The sequence below is a fragment of the Equus asinus genome, chromosome 29 (genome assembly GCF_041296235.1).
Source record: "Equus asinus isolate D_3611 breed Donkey chromosome 29, EquAss-T2T_v2, whole genome shotgun sequence".
Taxonomy (NCBI): domain Eukaryota; kingdom Metazoa; phylum Chordata; class Mammalia; order Perissodactyla; family Equidae; genus Equus; species Equus asinus.
This window is the reverse complement of record NC_091818.1, coordinates 45,843,918-45,868,815: the sequence shown is the minus strand read 5'-3', so window position 1 is coordinate 45,868,815 and position 24,898 is coordinate 45,843,918. Positions and strand designations below refer to the sequence as shown.

Sequence of the window (24,898 nt, the reverse complement as noted above, 5' to 3'; positions counted from 1 at the left end):
TCCAAATGCTGCCAATTCTCTGACTTCTTTTCTTTGCCACAGGAATAAAGTATTTTAATTCTTCTTTTTTCGTTGTTTTATTATTTTGCCACTGTTTTCTTTAAAAAAGTTTTTTTCATCTTTACAGAAAATTCCCAGATATTCTAGTAACTTACCTTTGTGCCAAATTAGAAATTACTGAAAGGTCACACAAAAGCTATATTTAGGTTACAGTGAGACTTGAGGTACACGAGTAATGCACCCTTTTATAGTCTGGATAAATTTAAGTCACCATGCTATAATTTCCTCCAGTATTATTCCACATGTAAATTCACAAAGGGAGAGCCAAATGCAGTGATTAATTTGTTCAAAATTAAGCGTTTCTCTTGGTGAGATTCTGATACTTCCTTAAAAGTGAACCAAATCAGAATAATGTGTATTTCCAAGGTTGGAGTGAGTGGCAGAGGTGGAGGGAATTCCATGTCTAACCTATCGGCATACCTGCTGGATGGAGCACAACGACAGAACCTCAGCCACTACTGCGGATTCCAAAACACACATGAGAAGAAACTTTATTATCTAAAAATATTTAAAGGTCACACATTTCTGTTTAATTTTTAACTTACTATGATTTCAAATAGAGATTCTCAGTACATGTTATTGAAAACATGTTAAACTGAAATTTAATAATGTTACATTGCATTTGAGTGTTACTTTAAAAATCTTTGAAGAATACTCCTATTTTCTCCTTTTACTCAAAACACTTCTGAGAGGTACAAAGGAAACAAACTATAATTCTTTTTTTTTCTCCTACTTAAAAAGCAAAGCAGGGAGATATGTTTTCTGAAGACGTCAGCAGCCATTAACGTCACAACTGAGATCAGACCCAGCTCTCCTGTGTCCCACCAGTGGAAAAACAGTCTCATTTCTGATATCGAAAAGGCTGACACCTTTAACTTCAACTTCATTCTGAGTGAGTGCTGTTGGGGCTGAGTCCTAAGGAGGCAGTTTGAAATTCCTTGACTCTGTCTAGTAACTAATAATCTAGAAATAAACACTGTGTGAGTCTGAGATGTTCATAGAGTATTTAATTCATTCATTACATTTATCTGTTTTCTAAGTTGGGAATTTTTCAGAGTTGAGGTTTGAAGTGGTGAGGAGAATGTGCACCTGTGTCTTATACTGGGTTTTCTCCTTTGGGGGTGGTGAACTCATGTCCACACTGCTATTTTAATGGAGAGCATACAGAATTACTTTATGAAAATTTTTATTACTAAAACTTTAAAAATCTTAATCCACAGCTGAAAATGGATCAGAACAGATTTGGACATCATACTTGTCCCCTGCATACCAGACAAGGCCTCATTTCCCCAGCATAATGAGTGACAGGGGTAAGTGGAGGCAGAAAAGTACCTTATTCACCCACATTTCATACAGCCACACTGCTCAGCCAATATACTCTCTTTTCCTCTAATAATTCTTACTTAATCTCCTTTCTTACACTAATTTCAAACATCTCAGGCAATGCTTCCTAACCTTGTGTTTTTTTCCCAACATAGAGGATCTCACTCATTACAGAACCTATATACAAAATACTTTCATCACCCAAGAAATCTAAACACTCACAGCAGAAAGTATAGAGCAGTATTGATTAAAGACCTCTGCTTCCTTAAATGATTTCCAAAGTAATGTCAAACACCTTAAACTTCCCTGCCTTGTTCACCAGCACTATTAGATTTCATTTAGGAGCATATTTTAGCGTAAGTGAGGAGAGGAAATGTGAGCAGGGATGGCTCAAGAATGCATTCCGTTAGGAGCAGAGAGCTCCTGAGAGTCTAGCTGTAGAAGCCATTGGGATGGCAAAAAATAGTAAAACCGAAGGACAGAGCAGCCCAGGAGTCGGGGCAGGGTTTGCGTTGTCCCTCTGAGGGATTCCATGACCGCAAGGCACAGGTAGCCGAATACGTAAACAAGAAGACCACAGCTACTTAGTGGGGCCTAGTTACCAACAATAAGAAAAACGCAGACAAGGCACTCACCTATGTGCGTCTGGGCCATGACGTCGGCTAGTCTGTGGGCGGCACCGCTTCCCCCACTTTGGGTGGAAGAGGAAGAGGTGGTGGAGGTGGTAGAGCCATGGATGGCCTGGCTGATCCAGTGCTCCATGTTAATGCTGCCCTGGCTGGAGGTGGGGGTCCCCTGGGAGTCCCCCTGCACTGAGCCTTCGTCTTCCGAGCCAGAGGAGGTATCTGTGTGAAAGAGAAACAATTTGCTACGCATCACAGCAAAGAAGAACATCCCAATCAAACAAGCAAACAGACCTACCTCACATACTAACTGTTCAATGACTTTTATGTGGAACATTCTTGAAAAGTTATACCACTTCTCAGATAATGAATTATTTTTTAGTATAATGAATTTTTTATCCAAAATGCCTTAAATAAGCTACAAAAAGTCTTTTTTGACATTACAATGCCAGAGAAAGACATACTCACCAATTTCCTCCACTCAACAGTTTGGGAAGAAACCAAATGTTTTCTTTGCATGCAAAGACCAAGCAATAGGGCCAAGGGCAGCATTTTCTAAGAGATGTTGAACTTTCATGTGTTTCAAGGTGTGACTGCTTGTAGCCCTTGTTTAGTCCCAAGACGTTTCTCTGAGTATAAACTTAATTTATTCTTAAGTTTATTATGAGTGCAAGATACCCATGCGCCTCCCCAAGAGTGAGCTATCAGTGAAGAAAATGTATAAGGAAAAATGCACCATGGTGAAAGGCTCCCACCTCTTCTCCACCAACCTACATGCTCGAGACTATGCCTCCTCCTTTGGTGAGGACAATAAACATTACATTTCACAGTCAACCTAAAGGTGTTTACTCTTACATTCATTTCTTATCAATTTTTTTCATTATGTACTCGATTTTATTTTTTTTCCTGCTTTTCCTCCCCAAATCCCCCAAGTACATAGTTGTATATTTTTTCAGATGTGGGTTCTTCTAGTTGTGGCATGTGGGACACTGCCTCAGCGTGGCCCGACAAGTGGTTCGGATCCACGCCCAGGCTCCAAACCAGTGAAACCCCAGGCCGCCAAAGCTGAGCACATGAACTTAACCACCGCCTACAGAGCTGGCCCCTTGATTTATTTTTCTATCTGTAAAAATTGTTTATCTTGAATTGAGATAAAACACGTTACTTTTTTCATTAAAATTAATGGAAATATTTTTCATTTAATAGCTTTTCACCTAGCAGCAAAGTTTTCAAGAATGAATTATTGATGTACTTCTTATTTAAACTTCAACGTAAGAATGACATTTGGGAGCCTACCTATAGGAGAGATATGTGAGATGCTAGGAGGGAACTAAGGATGTGAGTAGTTCCAGAACATTTAATGAGAATAAGAAAAATAATTTGCCTTAAATCAAGATGGAGGATTTTTTTTAAAAAAACACAACAATATTTATAAAGGATATTTTCCCTAACATTTTATTATCACTGTGACATGACCTATGTTTTTTGGAAAATTTTTAAGTTTATTTGTTACAAAAGCAACAATAATAGTAGGAGCCTGACAAATTCTGTCTCCCTGTTGTGCTTTTTAAAACAACTTAGAATTATAATTTACATATTTTTTTTGTATTCAGACATAAGGCTTTTTTCAGCTTTTTTTCTTTTTACTGTGGTAGAACATACACAACATAAAACTTACCATCTTAACCATTTTTAAGTGTACACTTCAGTGGTATTAAATACATTCATAATGTTGTGCAACCATTACCACCAGCTATCTCAATAGCTCTTTGATAACACCTCCCAACAAAGCAGGAAGAAGGGAACTTCCTCAATCTGATACAGGGCATCCATGGAAACCCACAGCTAACATTGTATTTAACGGTAGAAGACTGAATATATTTCCTCTAAGATCAGGAACAACACAAGGATGTCCCTTCTTGCCACTTCTCTTCAACATTATCTGGAAGGTTCTAGCCAGTGAAATACAGCAAAAAGAATAAATTAAAGGCATCAAGATTGGAAGGAAGCAGTAAAACTCTTTATTCACAGATGACATGATCGTGTATTGGAAAATCCCAAGGAACACACCAAAAAATTCTTGAATTAATAAATGAGTTTAGCATGGTCACAGGATATAAGATAAAGAGATAAAATATCTTTAAATTATATCCTTATAAAACATATATCTTTACAAAATATCGTTATACTAACACTACACAATCTGGAAATGAAATTAAGAAAACAATCCCACTCACAACAGCATCAAAAAGGATAAAACACTTAGCAATACATCTAACAAAAATTCAAGGCAATACCTAATAAAATCCTAGGTGGTTTTTTTTTTGAGAAATTGGAAGCTTATTCTAAAACCTATTTGGAAATACAAAGGACCTAGAACAGCCAAAATAATTTTCAGAAAGATGGAGGATTTCACTACCTGATAACAAAACTTACTATGAAATTACAGTAATCAAGATGGTGATATTAGCACAAGAATAGGCATATATGTCAGTGGAAGAGAACTGAATCCAGAATAAAGTTTTACATTTACGGTCAATTTATTTTTGACAAAAGTTCCAATATAACTCAATGAGAAAAAGGTCATCTTTTCAACAAATATTGTTGGGCAACTGGATATTCATCTACCAAAAAAAGAAACAAAATATAGATCCCTACCTCACACCAAAAAATTAACTCAAAATGGATCACAGACCTAAATGAAAGAGCTAAAACTATGAAACTTATAAAACTTCCAAAAGCACAATACATAAACTAATAATTGACGAACTGATCTTTATTAAAATAAAAAACTCTTAAGCTTCAAAAGATGCTATCATTTTCCTCTGAGTAACGTAACAAATCACCACACACTTGATAGTGTACAACAACACATGTACCTATCCCCTTACAGTTCTGGGGCCAGAAGCTGGAAATCAAGGTGTCGGCAGGGCTATGTTCCTTCTACCTTTTCTGTCTGCTAGAGGCAACCTGCATCCTTGGCTCACAGCCCCTTCATCTATCTTTAAAGCATAGCCCTCCAACCTCTGGTTCCATTGTCTTTTTCGCTGATTTTGACACTCTTCCCTCTCTCTTATAAGAAGCTTCTTCCCCCAGCTTTATTGAGAGATAATTGACATACATCATTGTATAAGCTTAAGGTGTACCGTCACAAGTTTGACTCACATATATTGTGAGATTACTGCTATATAAACTTAGCAGCCATCATCTCATATAGATACAAAAAAAGGCAAAACATTTTTTTCCTTTTGATAAGAACTCTTAGGATTTACTCTCCTAATGACTTTCATATATATCATATGGCAGTGTTAACTATAGTCATCACAGTGTACATTCCATGCCTAGTACTTAAGTATCTTATAACTGGATGTTCGCACCTTTTGACCACCTTCCTCCAATTCTCCCACCCCTACCCCATGCCTCTGGTAACCACAAATCTGATATCTTTTTCTATAAGTTTTTTGTTTTTTTGGTTCCACATATAAGTGACATCCTACAGTATCTGTCTTTCTCTGTCTGAATAAAGAGCTTTTTGATTACAGCGGCCCCATATGGTTAATCCAAGATAATTGCCCCATCTCAAGATCCTTAATTTAATCATATGCACAACGTCCCTTTTACAATGTAAGCTAATATATTCACAAGTTCTAGGAATTAGGACATGGATATCTTTGGAGGGGCCATAATTCTGTCCTCCATTAAGACACCATTAAGAAAAGAAAAGTCACAGTTTGCAAATTGTATATCTGATACAGGACTAGTATTCAGATTACATAAAGAACTCTTAACCAGTGAGAAGACAGACAACTCATTTAAACAATGGGTAAGAAAACTGAACAGACATTTCACTAAGAAATATATACAAATGGCTAATAAGCACACAAGAAGACGCTTTACCATCATTACTCATCAGGGAAATGCATATTAAAACCACAGTGAGATACCACTTCACATCCACTACAATGACTATAATAAAAAATACAGACAATACCAAGTGTTGGTGAGGATGTTGACAAACTGAAATCCTCATACATTGCTGGTGAGAATGTAAAATGGTACAGCTATTTTGGAAACAATTCGGCAGTTTCTTAAAAGTTAAATGTTAAACTTACCATAAGACTCATTAACTCCACTCCTAGGAATCTCCCCAAGATAAATATATATATATATACACACACACAAAGACATACACATAAACGTTGACAGCAGCATTATTCATAATAGCCAAAAACTGGAAACAAGCTAAATATCCACACCCCAGTGAATGGATAAACAAAATCTGGTATACATCTATCTAACAGGAAACAGTTCAGCAATAAGAAGGAAAGAACTATTGATGAATGCTGCAACATGGACAACACTCAAAAAATTACCCTAAACAAGATACAAAAGAATATATTTTATAATTTCATTCATGAAATGTCTAGAATATTTATAGAGGCATATAAATCAGGTCAGTGGCTCCCTAGGGTTGGGTGTGAGAATGGGAATTAACTGTAAATGGGCATGAGGAAAATTCTGGGGGTGATGGAGATGTTCTAAAACTGGATTGTGGCAATGCTTGCACAATCTATATAGTTACTAAAAATCATTGAATTGTATACTTAAAATAGGTTAATTTTATGGGATTAAATTATACCTAAAGAAAGGTATTAAAAAGCAAATGTGTATTCTGGAATAGTTTGGTGTAATATTGTGTGAATATCAACTGCATCAAGTTGGTTGATACTGTTGTCTTAATATCTTTCTTATGATTATTTCAGAAGGCTATTTTAGAAATCTTCAGTTCTTCTTCTTCTTCTTTTTTTATTTTTTTGCAGAGTAAGAGTTGCCCTGAGCTAGTATCTGTTGCCAATCTTCCTCTTTTTGTTTGTGAGCCACTACCACACCATTGCCACTGACGAGTGGTGTAGGTCTGTGCCCAGGAACTGAAGCTGGGTGCTGAAGTGGAGTGCGAATTTAACCAGTAGGCCACCGGGCTGGCCCTCCAATTATTATTCTTGATTTTTCTATTTTCCCCTTCACTATGCCAGTTTCTGCTTTCTAAATTACGATGTTCTGCTTTTCGGTATATACATATTCATTGTTATGTCTTCCTGGTGAAGTCCTCATTTTCCACTACACAATATCCCTCTTTATATCTTGTACTACTTTGTCCTGTTGTCTACTTTGATATTAACTAGACTTGTTCACCTTCTTATGCTTAATGTTTGCATTGTATATTTTTTCATGACTTTAACTATCCTTGTTTTTCTATTTAAATGTGTCTCTTGTAGACAACATATAGATGTATCTTCCTTTTTTACCCAGTCTGACCACCTATATCTTTTAATTGGGTGTTTGGTCCATTTACATTTATTGTAATAATTGATATGAATGGGTTTAAATCTAACTCTTTGCTATTTGTTTTCTTTCCTTTCCTCTTATTTTTTTTTATTTATTTTTTTTAAAAGATTTTATCTTACTTAAAAGATTTTTAAAAGATTTTATTTTATTCCTTTTTCTCACCAAAGCCCCCTGGTACATAGTTGTATATTTCTTTTAGTTGTGGGTCCTTCTAGTTGTGGCTTGTGGGACACTGCCTCAGCATGCCCCGATGAGTGGTGCCATGTCCATGCCCAGGATCTGAACCAGTGAAACCCTAGGCCGCCAAAGTGGAGCATGCAAACTTAACCACTCGGTCATGGGGCCGGCCCCATTCCTCTTATTTTTTATCTCTGTTGATTTTTCTTGCCTTCTTTTCTAGTAACCAAATATTTTTAAGAGTTTCATTTTATGTCCTCTATTAAATTCTTACCTCTCCTCATTATTCAGTGGTACCTCTAGGGCTAACAATATGCATCCTTAATGGGTCTACATGGTGTCAATATTGTAACTGTTTGCTCTTCAAATCTGACACTGCAAACTTTCTCTCCCACTACTCACTTCCTACTTTCCACTTTCTCCTTCTTACTTCACAAATGTAATAACCATACAACATTCACCGATCCTTGTCTTTTGTACAATTGTTTTAAAGCATATTACAAAGGAAAAACATAGTATTTTATGCTTACACAGCTATTTATTGTTTCCAGTGTTGTTCTTTCCATTTTACAGATGTAAGTTTTCATCTAGTATCATTTCCCATCAGACTAAATGATACCCATTAGCATGTTTTCAGTGCAGTTCTGCTGGCATCATCTTTTCTCAGCTTTCAGGTGTCTCATTATGCCTTTACTTCACCCTTGTATATGAAGGATATTTTCACTGGACATGAGCTGACAATCTTTTTTTCCTTTTCAGGACTTTAAAGATGTCTTTCCATTGTCTTCTGGCTTCTGTTTATCTTCATATAAGTCATTCATAATTCATAAGATTGCTCTCCTGTATGTAACATATCTATTTTCCTCTGATTACTTTCAAGATTTCCCCTTAATCTTTGGATTTCAGCACTTTGACTATTATTAACTTAGGTATGATTCTTTTGGTGTGGAAGACTGGCCCTGACCTAACATCTGTTTCCAATTTTCCTCATTTTTTTTCTTCCCAAAGCCCCAGTACATAGTTGTGTATCCTAGTTGTGAGTCCCTCTAGTTCTTCTCTGTGGGATGCTGCCACAGCATGGCTTGATGAGTGGTGTGTAGGTCCACACACAAGATTCGAACCAGTGAACCCCAAGCCACAGAAGTGGAGTGTGCAAACTTAATCACTATGCCACCGGCTCAGTCCCTAAGTATTATTCTTTTTATACTTATCCTGCTTGGGAGTTCACTGAACTTCTGGGATCTGTAAGGTGGTGTTTTACACCAATCTGAGAAGTTTTGACTCTTATTTCTTCGAACAGTTTTTCTGCCCTTTACTCACTCTTTTTTCTTCTTGGATTCCAATTACAAGTATCTGAACATTGTACCACGAATGCTTTAGGTTCTGGTAATCTTTCTTTAATCTTTTGTCTCCCTGTTCTTCAGTTTGGTTAATTTCTCAGCCTATCTCTTCAAGTTCACAGACTCCTTCATCTTTCTTCTCCACTCTGATATAAGCTGATGCAGTGAAATTTCATCTCAGTATTATACTTTTCAGTTCTAGAGTTTCCATTAATTTTTAAAATATTTTTCCCTTTCTCTGCTCAAGTATGAAGATAATATTTTTTTCCTTTAGCTCTTGGACATATTCTCATTTGATTCCCTAAGTATTTATAATCGCATATTTAAAAACTGTCCTCTGCTATATCAAACACCTACACCAGTGCTTTCCAACAGAAACATAATGAGAGCTTTGTATCTAATTTTAAACCTTCTAGTAGCCACATCAAAAACATATGAACAGGTACATTTTAATAATGTATTTTTACATAACTCAAGGTATCCAAAATATTATTCTTTCAACACATAAGAATTAATGAAATATTTTTCAGTTATTTTTTTACATCAACTCCTCAAAATTTGGTGTGTACTCCATGCTTACAGCAAACACAATCGAGACCAGCCACATCCCATGTGCTCAACAGCCACACGTGGTTAGTGGCTACTGTGAGCATGGTGGAGGCCATCTTGTGTTCATTTTCTATTGACTGCTTTTTGCTGCAGCACCAGGCTATATTTCCTGTTTTTCTGCATATCTAGTGATTGTTTATTGAGAACTAGACATTGTGGATGGTATGATCTTTCTCTGAAGGCTTGTGATTCTTGTTTTAGCAGGCAGCTCAATTGTTGGTGATCATCCTGACCTTGAGAAGACTTATTCTTTGCTAGTGTGGATCTGTGGAAAGCTCCAGCCCCTTCATCTTCCCTGAACTCAGATCTCTGTGCCTCAACTTAGCAGGGCAGCCAGGCTCACTGAGATCCCAATCTCTGTGCCAAGGTCTGAAAATTTTCTCCAGGAAGAGAACTGGCAACTGTGGGGCTCACCTCACAGGGTGAGCTTTTCCACTTTCAGGTTCAGTCTTGTAGGGCTTGTGGCCTGCAGCCTTAAAGTAGTGTATCATTTATTTTGTGCAGCTTTGCAGTTGTTTACAGTGCATGCATTAGTCTGGTACCACTTGTTTCATTATGGCTAGAAGCAGAAATGCTGGCAAATTAGCCTTACATTTTTATATGTAAAAACTAAAGGAAAGTTTCACCTACGGAAGACTGGCAGTGCAACAATCCTATTTAGATCTTTTCCAGAAACTATAATATTCGTCAGCAACCAGTCATTTCATGCACAGACTATAAACTTCAAGAACATTCTCTGAAGAACAGAGGACACGAGATGAGTCCTAACAAATGTTATCAGCAACCAAGGAAAAGAGAACGAGAGAAAATGAACTACTGCATAAGGACAAAATAGAATGTGAATAAAAATTTTCAGGATGATAGTGCTGGTGTTTATGATTGTACAAAGCTATCCCATGTGATAGTCTCACTAGGGATCCTGAAAGACAGCAACAAAATGTATTATGTGGTGTAAATGAAAATGCTGGTCAAATAATTAAATGCATATGTTTCACTGAAATAACATTTCCAATATTGTTCTTTTATATTTTGCAAAGACATCTGTACAAGGTTTGCTTTTCTGAAAGTTTTGCCTTTCACCACATATGACACAATAACATTTCTGAGGATAGAGTCAACATGTGAAAAAGCACATACACGAATAATCACATTGCTTCCTGCATTTTAAATTCAATATCTCTCATAAAAAGTGGCTGAGAAAAAGGGTCATCTCCCTGAATACTGTCTAGTTCCAAAGATTTGGTTAAAATATTTTAAATGGGTGTGTTATTCTTGTAAGTCCATTGTTTTTTTTTTTTTTAAAGATTTTATTTTTTTCCTTTTTCTCCCCCAAAGCCGCCCAGTACATAGTTGTATATTCTTCGTTGTGGGTCCTTCTAGTTGTGGCATGTGGGACGCCGCCTCAACGTGGCTTGATGAGCAGTGCCATGTCTGCGCCCAGGATTCGAACCAACGAAACACTGGGCCGCCAGCAGCGGAGCGCGTGAACTTAACCACTCGGCCACGAGGTCAGCCCCTTAGTAAGTCCATTCTATTTGTTACACAAACACATACAAAATAAAATTTTTCACCAGGTTATAAATTTTGGCAAACTATATCCATAAACTAAATAAATAAACAGGATTAAGTATATTAATTATGCTGATTTAAAAATAGTCCCAAATTACATTTTGTGGCTCAGCATAAGGAAGGAGAGTAAGTAAGCAAATCAGCAAAAAGGACTCCTTTCTTATTAGGATATTATATTCTTGAGATGAAGAATGTTTACTGGATTATCCGTAAATAAAAAAACGAAATGACTAAGGTATACACTATTTAAGTTTTGTCTTATAAAGCTCAGGACTTTCACTTTTAAAGGCATGTAAAGCTGAATACTTAAGAGTTGTCTGAAGTAATATTGGATACACATGACCACATCTCTGAGCTCAAGTGTGTGCTTCTATTATGCTCACTGCTTTCAAACATTCTTAGGACTCAACTTCGAAATACTCCAAAAAGTGTTGTATATGTTCAACTATTCTTATTGTGCCCTCAGTTTCTCTCGTGAACAGAAATGGTGGCCTTTAGGGGCCAGCTCCATGGCCGAGTGGTTAAGTTTGAGTGCTCCACTTCAGCGGCCCAGGGTTCCGCGGGTTTGGATCCTGGTCATGGACATGGCACTGCTCATCAGGCCATGCGGAGGCACCGTCCCATATATCACAATCAGAGGCACTCACAACTAGAATATACAACTATATGCTGGGGGGCTCTGGGGAGAGGAAGAAGAAGAAAAAAAAGAAGATTGGCAACAGACATTAGCTCAGGTGCCAATCTTTAAAAGAAAAAATGGTGGCATTTTTAAAACTATTCAAAGTGGCCTGCAAGGTAACTTAGATCTGTACAGAAGATAGAATGGCAACAATGACACAAATAATGTTGGAACCAAAATCACAGAGAAAATATTGAGCAAATTAGGCTCAATCCTTCATGTTTCTAATAGATACCTGGATAATTTAACTTTTTGAAGATCAAGAGATATAGATCATAATTATTTGGGCAAAGTAGAGAACTTAGGTAGTTATATAAAATTCAAGATTAAATAAAAGCAGAAATATAAATGGGATATTACGTTTAACCATTTAGGTCAGGGGTGGGCAGGCCTATGGACTAAATCAGCCCTCTGCCTTCTTCTGTAAATAAAGTTTTAATGGCACGCAGCCACACTCAATCACTGACACGTTGCCTGTGGCTTCTTTCCCACTATAACAGCAGAGTAAAAAGCTGTGACAGACACCACATGGCCCACAGAGACCAAAATACTATCTGCATTTTATAGGAAAAGTTTGATGATACCAGATTTAGGTAATTGACTAAATTTTTCAATTCATTTGGTTTCTTAATATAACATTACAACAGATTTATATTTTAAAGACTTGAGAATAGGCATACACTAGTTTAAGCAGACTAAAAGTCCAACTTCAGTTGGAACTGTGGAGGTACAAACTCTTTTGTTATATGAAGAATTAAATAAAATTTTATAAGACTTTAAAAATCTGTATAATATTTATGAGTCTCAATGAAAAGTTTAAAATACACATTTATACAGATTATATAGATAATAACCTAATTTTCCTTCCAAGTTTAATTTAGAGCATATATACTGTTTCTGGACTTCTGGTTAACAAAGTCTGAATTATAGTATCATTATTTTGAAAGCTAAAAAGACCGTGATTGCTGGGTCAGTAGTAAATTAATTCTAAGGCATGCTCGTCACTTTACGAAGCAGGCAGTGGGCCTGCGCTCACCTGGAGGTGTGTAGGCATCCATCGAGGTCTGCACAACCAAGGACCTGCGTTTGGAAGGCATAGGCACTGCCATCTTCCTTTCTTTGTGTTTAGCAAGCGCTGCCTGAACAGCTTCTGTATGGACATCTAAAACAAAAAGAGAGCTCAATTACTCCATTGTTCAGGAACATCCCAAAGGCCTCATGCTTTTTCTCCTTTCTCTCTGGTCCTGTAAAATAGTTTATCTTCCTACAGAAACTCACAAATGGATGGGTGGGGAAGGAAGGAAAAGCAGTATAAACCTGCTAGCTTGAAAGGTGCAGAAAGACGATGTTAAAATTCATTTGCAGTCTTTTATTATTCATTTTATTACCCTAAAATCTGTATAAATAATCAAATACTGGCTACAAACTACTGTGTGATTTTTTCTTTTCTTAGGGTGAGTAAACTTCAATCTTCAGATATTTCTTCATAGGTCCCATTTCCAACCTCATAATTCATTGCAATGTTCTGTTAAGGGAGATATGTACACCTCAGAGGTCATTAGCAATGATTTTAGGTAACACTTACCGGGCTCAGTGTTAGGCCTTTTGAGTTATTAACCCCAGAAATATTTATTGAACGCTACTTTGTAAGGCAGCATCCTCAGGGCTGGGAGTACAGCAGAGAATCAGGTAGACAAGGTAATGTGTCTCAGGCAGCTTACTTTCTAATGGGTAAGAGACACTAAGGTAGTCAAGTAGGGAAGGAATTAAAACAGGATAAACAGACTGACTCAGTCGCTACTTAATTGTAAGGCCAGGAAAGAGTTCTCTCAATGTGAAATCTGACCAGGAAGAATGACCAGCCATTTTGTCAAGATGAGACTCCCCAGGACACAGAGAAAAACCAGCTCGACAGCCCTAGACTGAATGAGAACAGAGTTGGCTGACTGAACCCAACACGGGGAGTTGGATGAAGGCTTCATGGGTGTGGTCAGTAGTCTGGTTCCTACACTAAGTCTGACAGGAAAGCACTGGGGGATTTGGGAGGGATGACATAATCTGACTCCACTTTGGTAGACTGCTCTGGCTGCTGTGAAGAAGACTGCAGGAGATCGAGAGTGGAAGCCAGGAACCCAGTTAGAAGGCAGCAGTCAGGCGAGAGACAATTTCACCCACATACTCTGCACAATTCTGTGGAGGCGGCCCTCAGTAGTCCCATTTCACAGAGGAGGAAGCAGAGGCATGAAGCTCTCCCAGAGTCATGAACCTGGTGAGTGGCATCCTAGGGTTGGCACCCAGGTGTGAACACCTCCAGGGCCACACCCTTCACAACTAAGCGCACTACAGTCCAGCCGTTCCTGTGAAATCTGTAAATAAGTTTCTTTGGGACAAAGCGCACGCCTTCATGTATGTGTAGACCATGGCTGCTTTCACACTGTTAAAGTAGAGTCAAGTAGTTGTGACAGAGATCATAATGGTCCAGAAAGCTGAAAATACTTGCTGGCTGGCCCTTTACAGAAAGCATTTGCCAACCCTGTTTTAGAGTGTATCACACACCAAATACAACAAACTTATTTATTGCTTTATTTTGTTTAGCTGTCATGTGCACTGCTCTTTTCTCCTCAGCTGGACTCAAAGTACTTTAACACAAAAACATAGTTTATTGTCACTCTTTTTCTTAAACTCCCAGAGTAAAACCTGGTGCTTGAATGACTTGGTTTCATGGCCTGAAACTAACGGGCTCATCAATGAGCTGGAGAGTACATCAATTCTTCACCTATTAAACACTTTCACTTTTACATATTTCCCCTTTTAAACTTTTTAGATATCATTTCAAATTTATAGAAAATTTGCAAAAATAATACAAAGAACTCCCATATATTTACACAAATTCACCGATTGTTTACATTTGATCCCAGTGCTTTTTTTCTTGCTAATCATTTAAAAATAAACTGCAGATACCATGCTCCTGTATCTCTAAATATTTCAAAGTATTTCCTAAGAACAGACATTCCCTTATGTGACATAAATTCTCAAAACCAGGACATTTAACAATGATACAAAACTACCACGTTATCCAAAGTCCATGTTCAAATGGTGCCAACTGTCCCAGTAATTTCCTTTTGGTTATTCCATCTTCCTAGTCTATGATCCAAGCCAGGACCGTGGATGCATCCACTTGTCACATTATCTTTACATTCCTTGGATCTGGAACAGTTTCTTAGCTTTTGCACTTCTTGAACTTGGCAATTTTAAAGAATTCAGGCCAGTTATTTTGTAGATTGGATTTTCTGACATTTCCTCATGATTAGACTCAGACGATACATTTTAGCAGGAACTGCAGAAGTCTGTCTTTTCCTGGCGGTGTTAACTTTGATCCTTGGTTAAGGTGGTGTCCACCAAGTTCTTCCAAAGTAAAGATGCTACTTTTCCCACTATGAACATATTCTGTTCTTCATCAATTGTTCACGTACTAGTTTTAGCATCCACTGATGATTTCTTAACTCCATCACTCCTTGTAAACCATTAGATCCTTCTACATGTATTAAAAAAATAAGTTATTAGCTTTCCCTTCTCATTTACTTATGTATATCACTATACACTCATGGAATCTATTTAATGGGTTATAATTTATAGTTATCATTTTTTATTTTGAGGCTCACATGGCCCCAGTTTGGACCAGGAAAATCCCTTCAAGCTGGCCTCTATGTCCTGTTGGCAGGTCTTCATCATTTTTTAAACACTTTCTTACTTTCTGTTACAGCACATGCCCCAGACTCATGTTCTACTTTCCCTACTGCAGCCCTGGAATCAGAGACCTAGCTCCTTTTAGTAAACAATGGTATTTAGAAACTAAGATTTGGGCACTAGGTATGTTCATTGCTACCAGGAGTGTCTCCAGGCCCTCTCAGCAGACAGAACATACACACTTGTGCCCTTCACACACACACACACACACACACACACACATACCAATTTATACACACATATCTCGATAATACTTCTACCCACATCTATAGCTTTGAAAGCCACAGGTTCAAACTAATATCTCCCATTTCAATCCAACATTATATGATTCATTCTAGCCTTTAACTTTTCCATAATTCTAACTCTTTTATCCAAGAAAATTAGCTCCTATTATCCTCAATATATTCACTAATTTGCTTAAGCTTGGGAGATACAGAAAGTAATTTTAGAACTGCTAGCTAATACCAGTGTGAAATTAATGTTGTCTAGTTTTGGCCTATTATGAAAATCTATTGTGAAGATTTATACACATGCATTTATATGGACAGCCATTTTCATTTCTCTTGGGTAAACGTCTAAAAGTGTCATTGATGGGCTGTATGGTAAGTGCATGTTTAAATTTTAAAGAAATCATCAAACTGTTTGCCAAGTGGTTATAATATTTTACATCTGCATCAGTAAGGTACAAAATTCGTCTCGCTATATCTTTACCAACACTTGGTACCGTCAGTCTTTTCCCTGGTAGCCATTCTCATGGTAGTGAAGTACTAACTCATCATGGATTTAAGTTCGCATTTACCTGACAGCTTCTGTTGAGCACCTTTCATGGGCTTATTGCACATTTGTATATCACCTGCTGTGAAGCATCTGTTCAAGTTTTTGTCGATTTTTGAGGTGCCTTTTTAGTGCTGATTTATAGTAGTTCTTGATATATTATGGGTACAAGTTATCTTTTAGATACATGTTTTGAAATTATTTACCCTGAGCCTGTGGTTCACCTTTCATACCCTTAACAGAGTACCTGATGAGAAATTTTTAATTTTCATGAGATTCACTTATTTTTTCCTTTCTAGTTAGTGTTTTTTGAATGCTATGAAACCTTTGCCTATCTGAAGGTCCAAAAGTTACTCTCCTTTGTTTTCTTCCAGAAGTGCTATAGTTTTACCTTTTACGTCTAGGTCTAGAAGCCATCTCAGGTTCATTTTTCTAAGTAGTGGAAGTTGATGTTGGAATTCACTCTTTCCCCATATGTTTACCTAATTTTTCAAGTACCATTTGTTCTAAAGATTTTCCTTTTCTCATTAAATTATCTTGGCTCCTCTGTCAAGTACCACCTGACTCTATAGGTATGGGTCTGATCTTGGACTCTCTATCTGGTATAGTTAACCTATGTGTCTAACCTTCTAATAGTTCTACACTATTTTGATTTTTGTAGGTTTTTTTTGTTAGAATATCATTTATTGAAGCCACATCTAAGAGAAATTTATATTTTACCAATGTTTTTTACTGTGGCAAAAAACAGGTAACCTAAAATTCACCCTCCCAACAACTTCCGTGTAGTCAGTACTACACTGTCAATCACATGCACATGGTTGCGTAACAGATTCCCAGAACCCCCCATCCTGCATAACTGAAACTCTACACTCACCTGACAGCAACTCCTCCACCAAAGCAGTGGCACCCCCATTCTATTTTCTGTTTCTATGAGTTTCACTACTCTAGGTACCTCATATAAGTGGGATCATGCAGTTTTTGTCTTTTTCTGACTGGCTTATTTCACACAGCATAATGTCCTCAAGGTTCATTCACGCTGTAGCTGTGTCAGAATTTCCTTTCTTCTTAAGGCTGAATAATATTCCCTTGTATTTATATACCACATTTTCTTCATTTATCCATTGATGGATATTTAAGTTGCATCCACCTCCTAGCTATTGTGAATAATGCTGTTATGATCACAGGCATAGAAACAACTATTCAAGTCCCTGCTTTCAATTCTTTCAGATACATCCCCAGAAGTAGGATTGCTGGATCATACGGTAATTCTATTTTTAACTTTTTGAGGAAGCTCCATATTGTTTTCCACGGCAGCTGTACCATTTCACATTCCTATCAACAGTGCACAAGAGTTCTGATTTCTCCACATCTTCCCACCAACAGAGCCAACAGCTGGTGCTTCATCAAAATAATAGTGTGGTGCTTCACCAAAAGCACCAAACAACAGCTGCTCTTTTAATAGTGGCCATCCTAACAGGTGTGAGGTGATATCTCGTGGTTTGATTTGCATTTCCCTGATGATTAGTGACATTGAGCATCTTTTCAGACATCCACTGGTTATTTGTAAATCTTTGGAAAAGTGTCTTTTTAAGACATTTGACCATTTTTTTAATTAGCTTATTTGTTGTTAAGGAGTCGTATGAGTTTTTATTATATGTGATAGATATATGATTTGCAAATATTTTCTCCCATTCTGTGGGTTTTTGCACTCTACACATCATTTCCTTACCTGTGCAAAGAGTTTATTTGTGGGCTCTCTATTCTGTTCCATTAGTCTATATGTCTGTCTTTATGCCATACCACACTGTTTTGATTACTGTAGCTTTGCAATGTTTTGAAATCAGGAAGTGTGAGGCCTCCAGCTTTGCTCTTCTTTTTCAGGATTGTTTTGGCTTTTCAGTGTCATTTGAGATTCCATATGAATTTTAGGATTGTTTCCTCTATTTCTGCAAACAATGCTATTGGGATTTTGATAGGGATGGTTATTGTAGTTTTGTAATAAGTTTTGAAATTAGGTAGTGTGAGTCCTCCAAATTTGTCCTTTTCAAATTTGTTTTGGCTATCCAAATTTGATCCCATTTTCAAGGAAATTTTAGAAATATCCTGCAATTTCTACAAAAATCCTGTTGGGATTTTGACTGGATTCATATTAAGTCTATAAATCAATGGAGAGAGAGTCAATATCTTAATACTGAGTCTTCCAATCCATGAGTGTGGTGTATCTCTCCATTTATTTCTCCTTTAATTTCTATTAACAAGGTTTTCTAACTTTTCACTGAAGAGTTCTTCATAAGTGTTGGATGTCACTGGCGTTATTGTAAAAAGAATTGTTTTTTTATTTCACTTTCAATTTTTGTTGCTAGCATATACAAATACAATTAGGTTTTTATATTGAACTTGTATCTTGCACCTTTACAAAATTCACATTATTTCTAGCAGTTTTTCAAATTTCTTAAAATTTTCTAAATAAACCATCTGTCTGTAAATCAAGATAGTTTTACCCCTTCCTTTCCAGTCTTTGTTGTTTACTTATTTTTCTTGCCTTATTTCATTGGTTAGGACTCCCAGTAAGTACAACATGGAATAGAACTGGTGAGAATGGCTATCCTTACCTTGTTCCTGATTGCAGGAGGAAAGCATTCAGTCTTCTACCATTAAGGATGATGTTAGCTATAGGGTTTTTTCCCCAGCTGGTCTTTAACAAATAAAGTAAGTTCCCTCCTGCTCCTAATTTTTAAAGAATATCTGTAAGGAACAATTAAAGAATTTCTGTAAGGAAAGACGACTGAATTTTGCCAAATGTTTTTAGCATCTAGCAAGGTGATCAAATGAGTTTTCTCCTTTATTTTGTTAACACGGTGAATGACATCAATTGAGTGACTGTCTGAACCAAGTTTGCAACACAAAACTATACTACACGACAGGGATAAACCCTAAGTGGTCATTATGTATATATATATAAAAGTATATATATATATATTTTATACTTTTATATATTTCTGGTTTGATTTACTAATAAGTAAGAGGTTTTGCATCTGTATGTCAAGAAGTATAAAGGGTCTGAGATTTTACCTGACACACAAGCTAACGAGCGAGCCTGCCACAGTTCCATGGATGCTGGCAGAAGACACAAGACTCCTATGTCAGAAACAAAGAACTTTACTACATACAGCAAGAGCAGTAGCTAAGGTATCAGCATTTGCATCAGTTCCTGAGCACAAGTTCCCCCAGGGTAAAATGAAGAGAGCTAGGTGACATCTGCACATGCAGTGGGGTAGATTACAGGAAACAAACCCTGATCTTAGAGTACCCAAACCTCTTACCATGAGCAGATAGTCAAATTTTCTACATTTTGGTTTTACTAAATTGTGTTTTCTAAGGAATTTGTCCATTTTGTCATTTCATCATTGTAAAATTCATCAGCACAAAATTTTTTATATTCTTATCTTCCTTTTAATATCTATAGGAACTGTAGCATAAACCTATTTATTTGTGACATTGGTTATATATGTTTTCTTTTCTCCTTGATCCATCTTGCCAGATTTTCTATTTCTCTTTTTCTTCATTTCATTGCTTTCTGCTATTAACTTTATTATTTCTTTCCTTCTACTTATTTTGGCTTAATTTTCTATTTCTAGTCATTGAAGTAGAAAATTGTATCACTGATTTTAACTTTTCTTCTTTTCTGAGATAAGCATTTAAAGCTGTGTATTTCCCCCTTGCACTCCTTTAGTTTCTTTCCGCAAACTTTGATAAGTTGTATTTTCATTTCCATGGTCATATTCTTTGCCTTGAAATAAACTTTGCCTGATTACTATAGTCACTTCAACTTCCTTATGCTGTTTGCATAGTATATATTTTTTACCTCCTTTTAATTTCAACCTATTTCCCTTTTTTTTAAAGTACACTTTTTTTTTTTGGAGGAAGATTAGCCCTGTGCTAACATCTGCCGCCAATCCTCCTCTTTTTTGCCGAGGAAGACTGACCCTGAGCTAACATCACTGCCCGTCTTCCTCTACTTTATATGGGATGCCTACCACAGCATGGCTTGACAAGCGGTGCATAGGTCTGCACCTGGGATCTGAACCAGCGAACCCCAGGCCACCAAAGTGGAATGCATGAACCTAACCGCTGCACCACTGGGCCAGCCCCTAAAGTACACCTTTTATAAACAATATATAGTTGAGTTTTGTTTTTAATCCACTTTGAGAATCCCTGCCTTTTGTCCATTTATGCTTAACGGTTGCATATAAGTCTGATATTTTGCTATTTATTGTCTATTTGTTGCATTGGACTTTTATTCTTCTGTTTCTCTTTTCTTTTCTACTTTTGGTTTAATCAAGTTTTTTTTCTTTAGTATTCCATCTTAGTTCCCTTATTGGATTGGTAGCCATATCTGTATGTATTATTTTTAATGGTTGATGTAGGAATTACAACATGTATCCTTAACACACTCTACTTAGTGTTAATATTGTCCCACTTTGAAAGAAAAAAACCTTTGCAATAGAATTCCATTTATCTCCATTTCTTTGTGTTATTGTTGTCATATATTTCACAACTAAATTTATAACTACCACTACACAATGTTATAATTTTAGCTTTAATTTAAACAGTTATTTTTAATGATATTAAGGAAAAAAATCGGTATCTTCATTCTTTCTTTTATATGAATTCTATCTGTTCTTTCCTTTTAGCCTTAAGTATGTCCTTCACATATCTCATAGATCAGGTCTGCCAGCACTGAATTCTCTGCTGGCCCCAGCTGTCTCTTCTGACACTGTAAGCCAGTAAGACTGGATTTCAGTGGCTGCGAGTCATGCATATACTGGAGAGTGCCCACAGGAAAAACGCTGCAATTCTTACCAGTTTCAGTTCCTAATTTCAAAGGTAGACTCCTCTTCATTTCTGCCCGCTTTCAATCATTCACCGGTGCCTTCCAAAAACAAAACTGTTTTCAGGGGATAGCACAGATTTTATCACGTCTGTAAGATCAGTCTGACCAATCTACTAACCCATTACTGGAGCTGGAAGCACTTCTAATTTATTAAAAGATACTTTTTGATAGTCACAGAATTCTGTGTTGACTTTTTTATTCGGTCTTTTAATGATGCTATTCAGTGTTTCTAAAGAGAAGTCAGCTGTAAATTGCCTTGTTGTTTCCCTTTAATATAATCTATTCTGTTCTGTCTGATTTCAAGATTTTCTTTTTATCTTTGGTTTTCTTTGGTTTGACCACAATGCACCCAGGAGTGCTTTTCTTTATCTTCATCCTGCTTGAGGTTCATTGAACTTCTTGGATCTGAAGTTTGTTTACATCAAATCTGGGGAAATTTTAGCCATTATTTTTTCAAATCTTTTGTGTGTCCATTCTCTCCTCTCCTCCTGGGACTCCAATTACATGTGTATCAGACAGCTCACTACTGCCTCACAGATCACTAAGGCTGTTCTTCAGAATGAGTCATTTCTATTGCTCTATCTTCAGGTTTATTAAGTATTTGCTGTCTTGGATCTGCTATCAGGCCTGTCCGCCTGAGGTTTCAGTGCTGATGTTGTGCATCGCACTGCTACAATTCCCATTTGGCTCCTTTAATAGTTTCCATTACTGTTCTGAGTTCCCTACTGTTCCTTCATTTTGAGCATATTTCCTTCCAGTCCTTAAAGGAGTTACAACAGCTGCTTTAAAGTCCTTGTCTGCAGTTGGCTTTATTAACTGTTTTCTCTTGACCATGGGTCACATTTTCCTGCTTCTTTACATGTCTAGAGGTTTTTGATAGTGTAATGGAGCCTGCGGACGAGACTTTACGAAGATTGGGTCCTGTTATCTTCTGAGTGTTGATTTTTGTTCTAGTAGCCAGTTAACTTGGTTGGACTCAAGCTCTAGACTGTCCCCGACTGTCCTCCCTGTGCTAGCAGCTAGCTCAACCATCCAGCTGCTCTCTCTGTTGGGCTCCCAAATGCATGCACAGTTCCAGGGTTTGCCAAGAATCTGAATGGAGTTTATAACCAGATTTGGGGACTCCCTGCTTTGTGGTTCATTCTTTCCCAAATTTTCCCCTTAATTTCCAGCTGTTCTGACAGTCCCAAATTCTTTCCTCTGACACATTAAGCCAGTCTATGGCTTTCAGTTTGGGTTTTAGGAGTCCCACACTATGGCAATCAGGGAGTATATTCAAGGCAAAAAGCCAAATCAGCATGAATCTCACATGCTGCTGCACTCTTTTTTCAAGTGGCCCCTCCATTTTTGGCCTGTGTTTGGGAGTTGCTCTGTGGGAGAAGTGGTCTGATACCAACTCCAGAACCAAACCTAACATTCCACCCCCTCTAGCTTTTGTGTTAAATTAAAGAATTTAATAAGATTATCCAAGTCAAGTAAAATATAACTTCCAACCCTACTTGGTTTAGAGTGATTTATAATTATCTTAATGGAAGACTCTCACCTAAATTAAATCCTTCACAAAATGAATTTTTTTATTTGTGCCATTCAGAAAAAAGAAACATGCTAGGATCTACTAAAAAAATATCTGAAGCTAAGAGGGAAAAATAACTCAAACCATCACTTGACCATGCTCCCCAAAATAAAATTATTTTAAAATAACAACTGACTTCTAAAATTTGAAATCAAAGGCACAAATTAGGGGATTCATTTTTTTGTCTTAGTACAACAATTTTAAGTTACACTGTTGAAGAATTTGTTAAAACTGAAGTCTACCTACAGAATTTCACTGTGACTCCACGTCTCAACTCAGTTACTCTATGAAAAGTATTTTCACTTACAAGTTTTCTAATTACAAGTTAAACAATGGAAAAAAATTAATGTAAGATTTCATTTGATTGATACAGTGTTTTTACACAAAATTTCTTCCTCTGTTTAGTAAATAGCCAATGAGATGAAAATCAATCAACAGCTATTCAATTGATTTCTTACATGTATCCAAGATATGTTCACCTGACTCAAAAATGAAATGAGGCATCAGTGATGCAATGAGAGAGGTAAGATGTAGCCACGTTACTTTTACTTTCTGACACCTTCTGGTATACCAGCAATTTCCACTTGGAAAAAAAAGTCAGCATACATACTAACATTGGGCAAATCATTAAACTTCTGTACATCTTTCATCTATAAGATACAGGAGTTATATTTAATGATTTATCAAACTAATTCTTTTCAGAAAGGTAACTCTGTTCTATTCTAACCATGCAAGTTTTTTGTAGAAATTGGCAGGGTATTCCTAAAATTTCCATGAAAATGCAACCAAATTTGGGTAGACACAACAAACTGCATCTGCTAAACAGAGCGAGTGAAGTGCTCAGATGATGGCCAGGAGTCCTGCCCCTGAGTCTCTGCAGCACTGACAGGCATTTGTTCTCCCCTCTGCCCATGGATCGTGGCTAACGAAAGCAACCAACTTCCCCTCTCCTGTTCCTTTTGTATCATGTTAGGAACAGGGACACACACCCAGAGCAGAGAAACTTCATTCCAGGCCCGAACTGATCATTTCAATCTACTTCAGATTTACCTCCCAATCTCTCTTCAGCTTATTCCTCCAAAAGACCAATTTTTAGGAAAGTAACCAAAATAACAATGACAACCCTGAAACCTGTGCTTGGTCTACTAAGAGGGAGGATGTGCACTTGGGGTTTACATGGCACGCAAAAAAACACAACGACAGACACAACAAACACCCACACACAGTGGATTAACCTTTGTCCTTAGTCCTTTCTCAAAGTTCTTAAAAACAAGGTTTGCATCCTCTTTACACATGGTCTTTTTGCCCTCAAATTGATATTCTTTTCATTTCCTTCAAATTTCCTATCTGATCATGATTTGGTCAATATAATTATAATGCTTGTGTTACAAGTAATTTCATTTCAAAAACTGAATAGACTATACCAAAATATTAAGAGTAGTCATTTAAGGATGATGAAATTGCAATGTATATTTTTCGTTCATTCTTTTTGATATTTGCTAAGTTTTTTTGCTTTCAGGACAACTTTTGCAATCACATAAAAATCATATTAACACAAAATAATAATTTTAGAAAAGATGGATAAATAGGCAAGGGACATTTTAAAGAAATGTGGATTTTTTCCACAAAGATAAAAGACATTTTAAAATTGCTAGCACCACACACAAGTCTGCTAAATTTTTTCCCACAAAATTGAGACAAAATAGTAAAAGAAGAATATTTTCAACCACAAAGAGACCAGCATGCCCCAGAATGAAAAGACAGTTTACCTCCAGTTGGCCATGAGCAAGAAATAAATGTTTGTTGTCGTAAGTCACTAAGATGTTGGACTGCTTATTGTACAGCAAAACTGAACAATACATAAACTAATGAAGTAACTAAACTTCAAACTAATTATTTTCAAAAAGGCAACTCTATGTCCTATTTTAACCACAAAACAATGGCATCATAAACATTTAAAAATATCTGTAAATAGTACCCCAAAGATCCCCTTGGACTACATGTTGAATACTAACGTTAAGTAAACTAAGAGGATGACCCTCTAGAGGCAAATGGCACCTATGGTGTTATCACTGAAGATCCTTGGAGAACATGCTAATCCAATCAAAACAAGGCCGAGATGTAGAAAGAGATTGACTCCAGTACTGAAGATCTGCCTCTGGAGTGGGCAGCACACTTATGGCA

General features: G+C 36.9%; 1 protein-coding gene and 1 long non-coding RNA gene across 13 annotated transcripts in view; both read right to left on the bottom strand.

Annotated features, from left to right (window-relative positions):
• Positions 1-24,898, bottom strand: part of DIP2C (disco interacting protein 2 homolog C) — a 470,819-nt gene that overhangs the window by 171,964 nt on the left and 273,957 nt on the right. For all 12 annotated transcript variants that reach the window (XM_070501194.1, XM_044762232.2, XM_070501190.1 and 9 more), the window contains 2 exons: positions 12,763-12,888; positions 2,019-2,228 (listed from right to left, as the gene is read on the bottom strand). In XM_070501194.1, coding sequence (XP_070357295.1) covers positions 2,019-2,228; positions 12,763-12,888 — 336 coding nt within the window. The remainder of the gene's footprint in view (positions 1-2,018; positions 2,229-12,762; positions 12,889-24,898) is intronic.
• On the bottom strand, positions 18,860-21,243 carry LOC139042519 (uncharacterized). The gene is made up of 3 exons (XR_011499310.1): positions 21,111-21,243; positions 19,320-19,385; positions 18,860-18,992 (listed from the first exon to the last, which is right to left on the bottom strand). It is a non-coding gene; the product is annotated as an uncharacterized lncRNA (long non-coding RNA).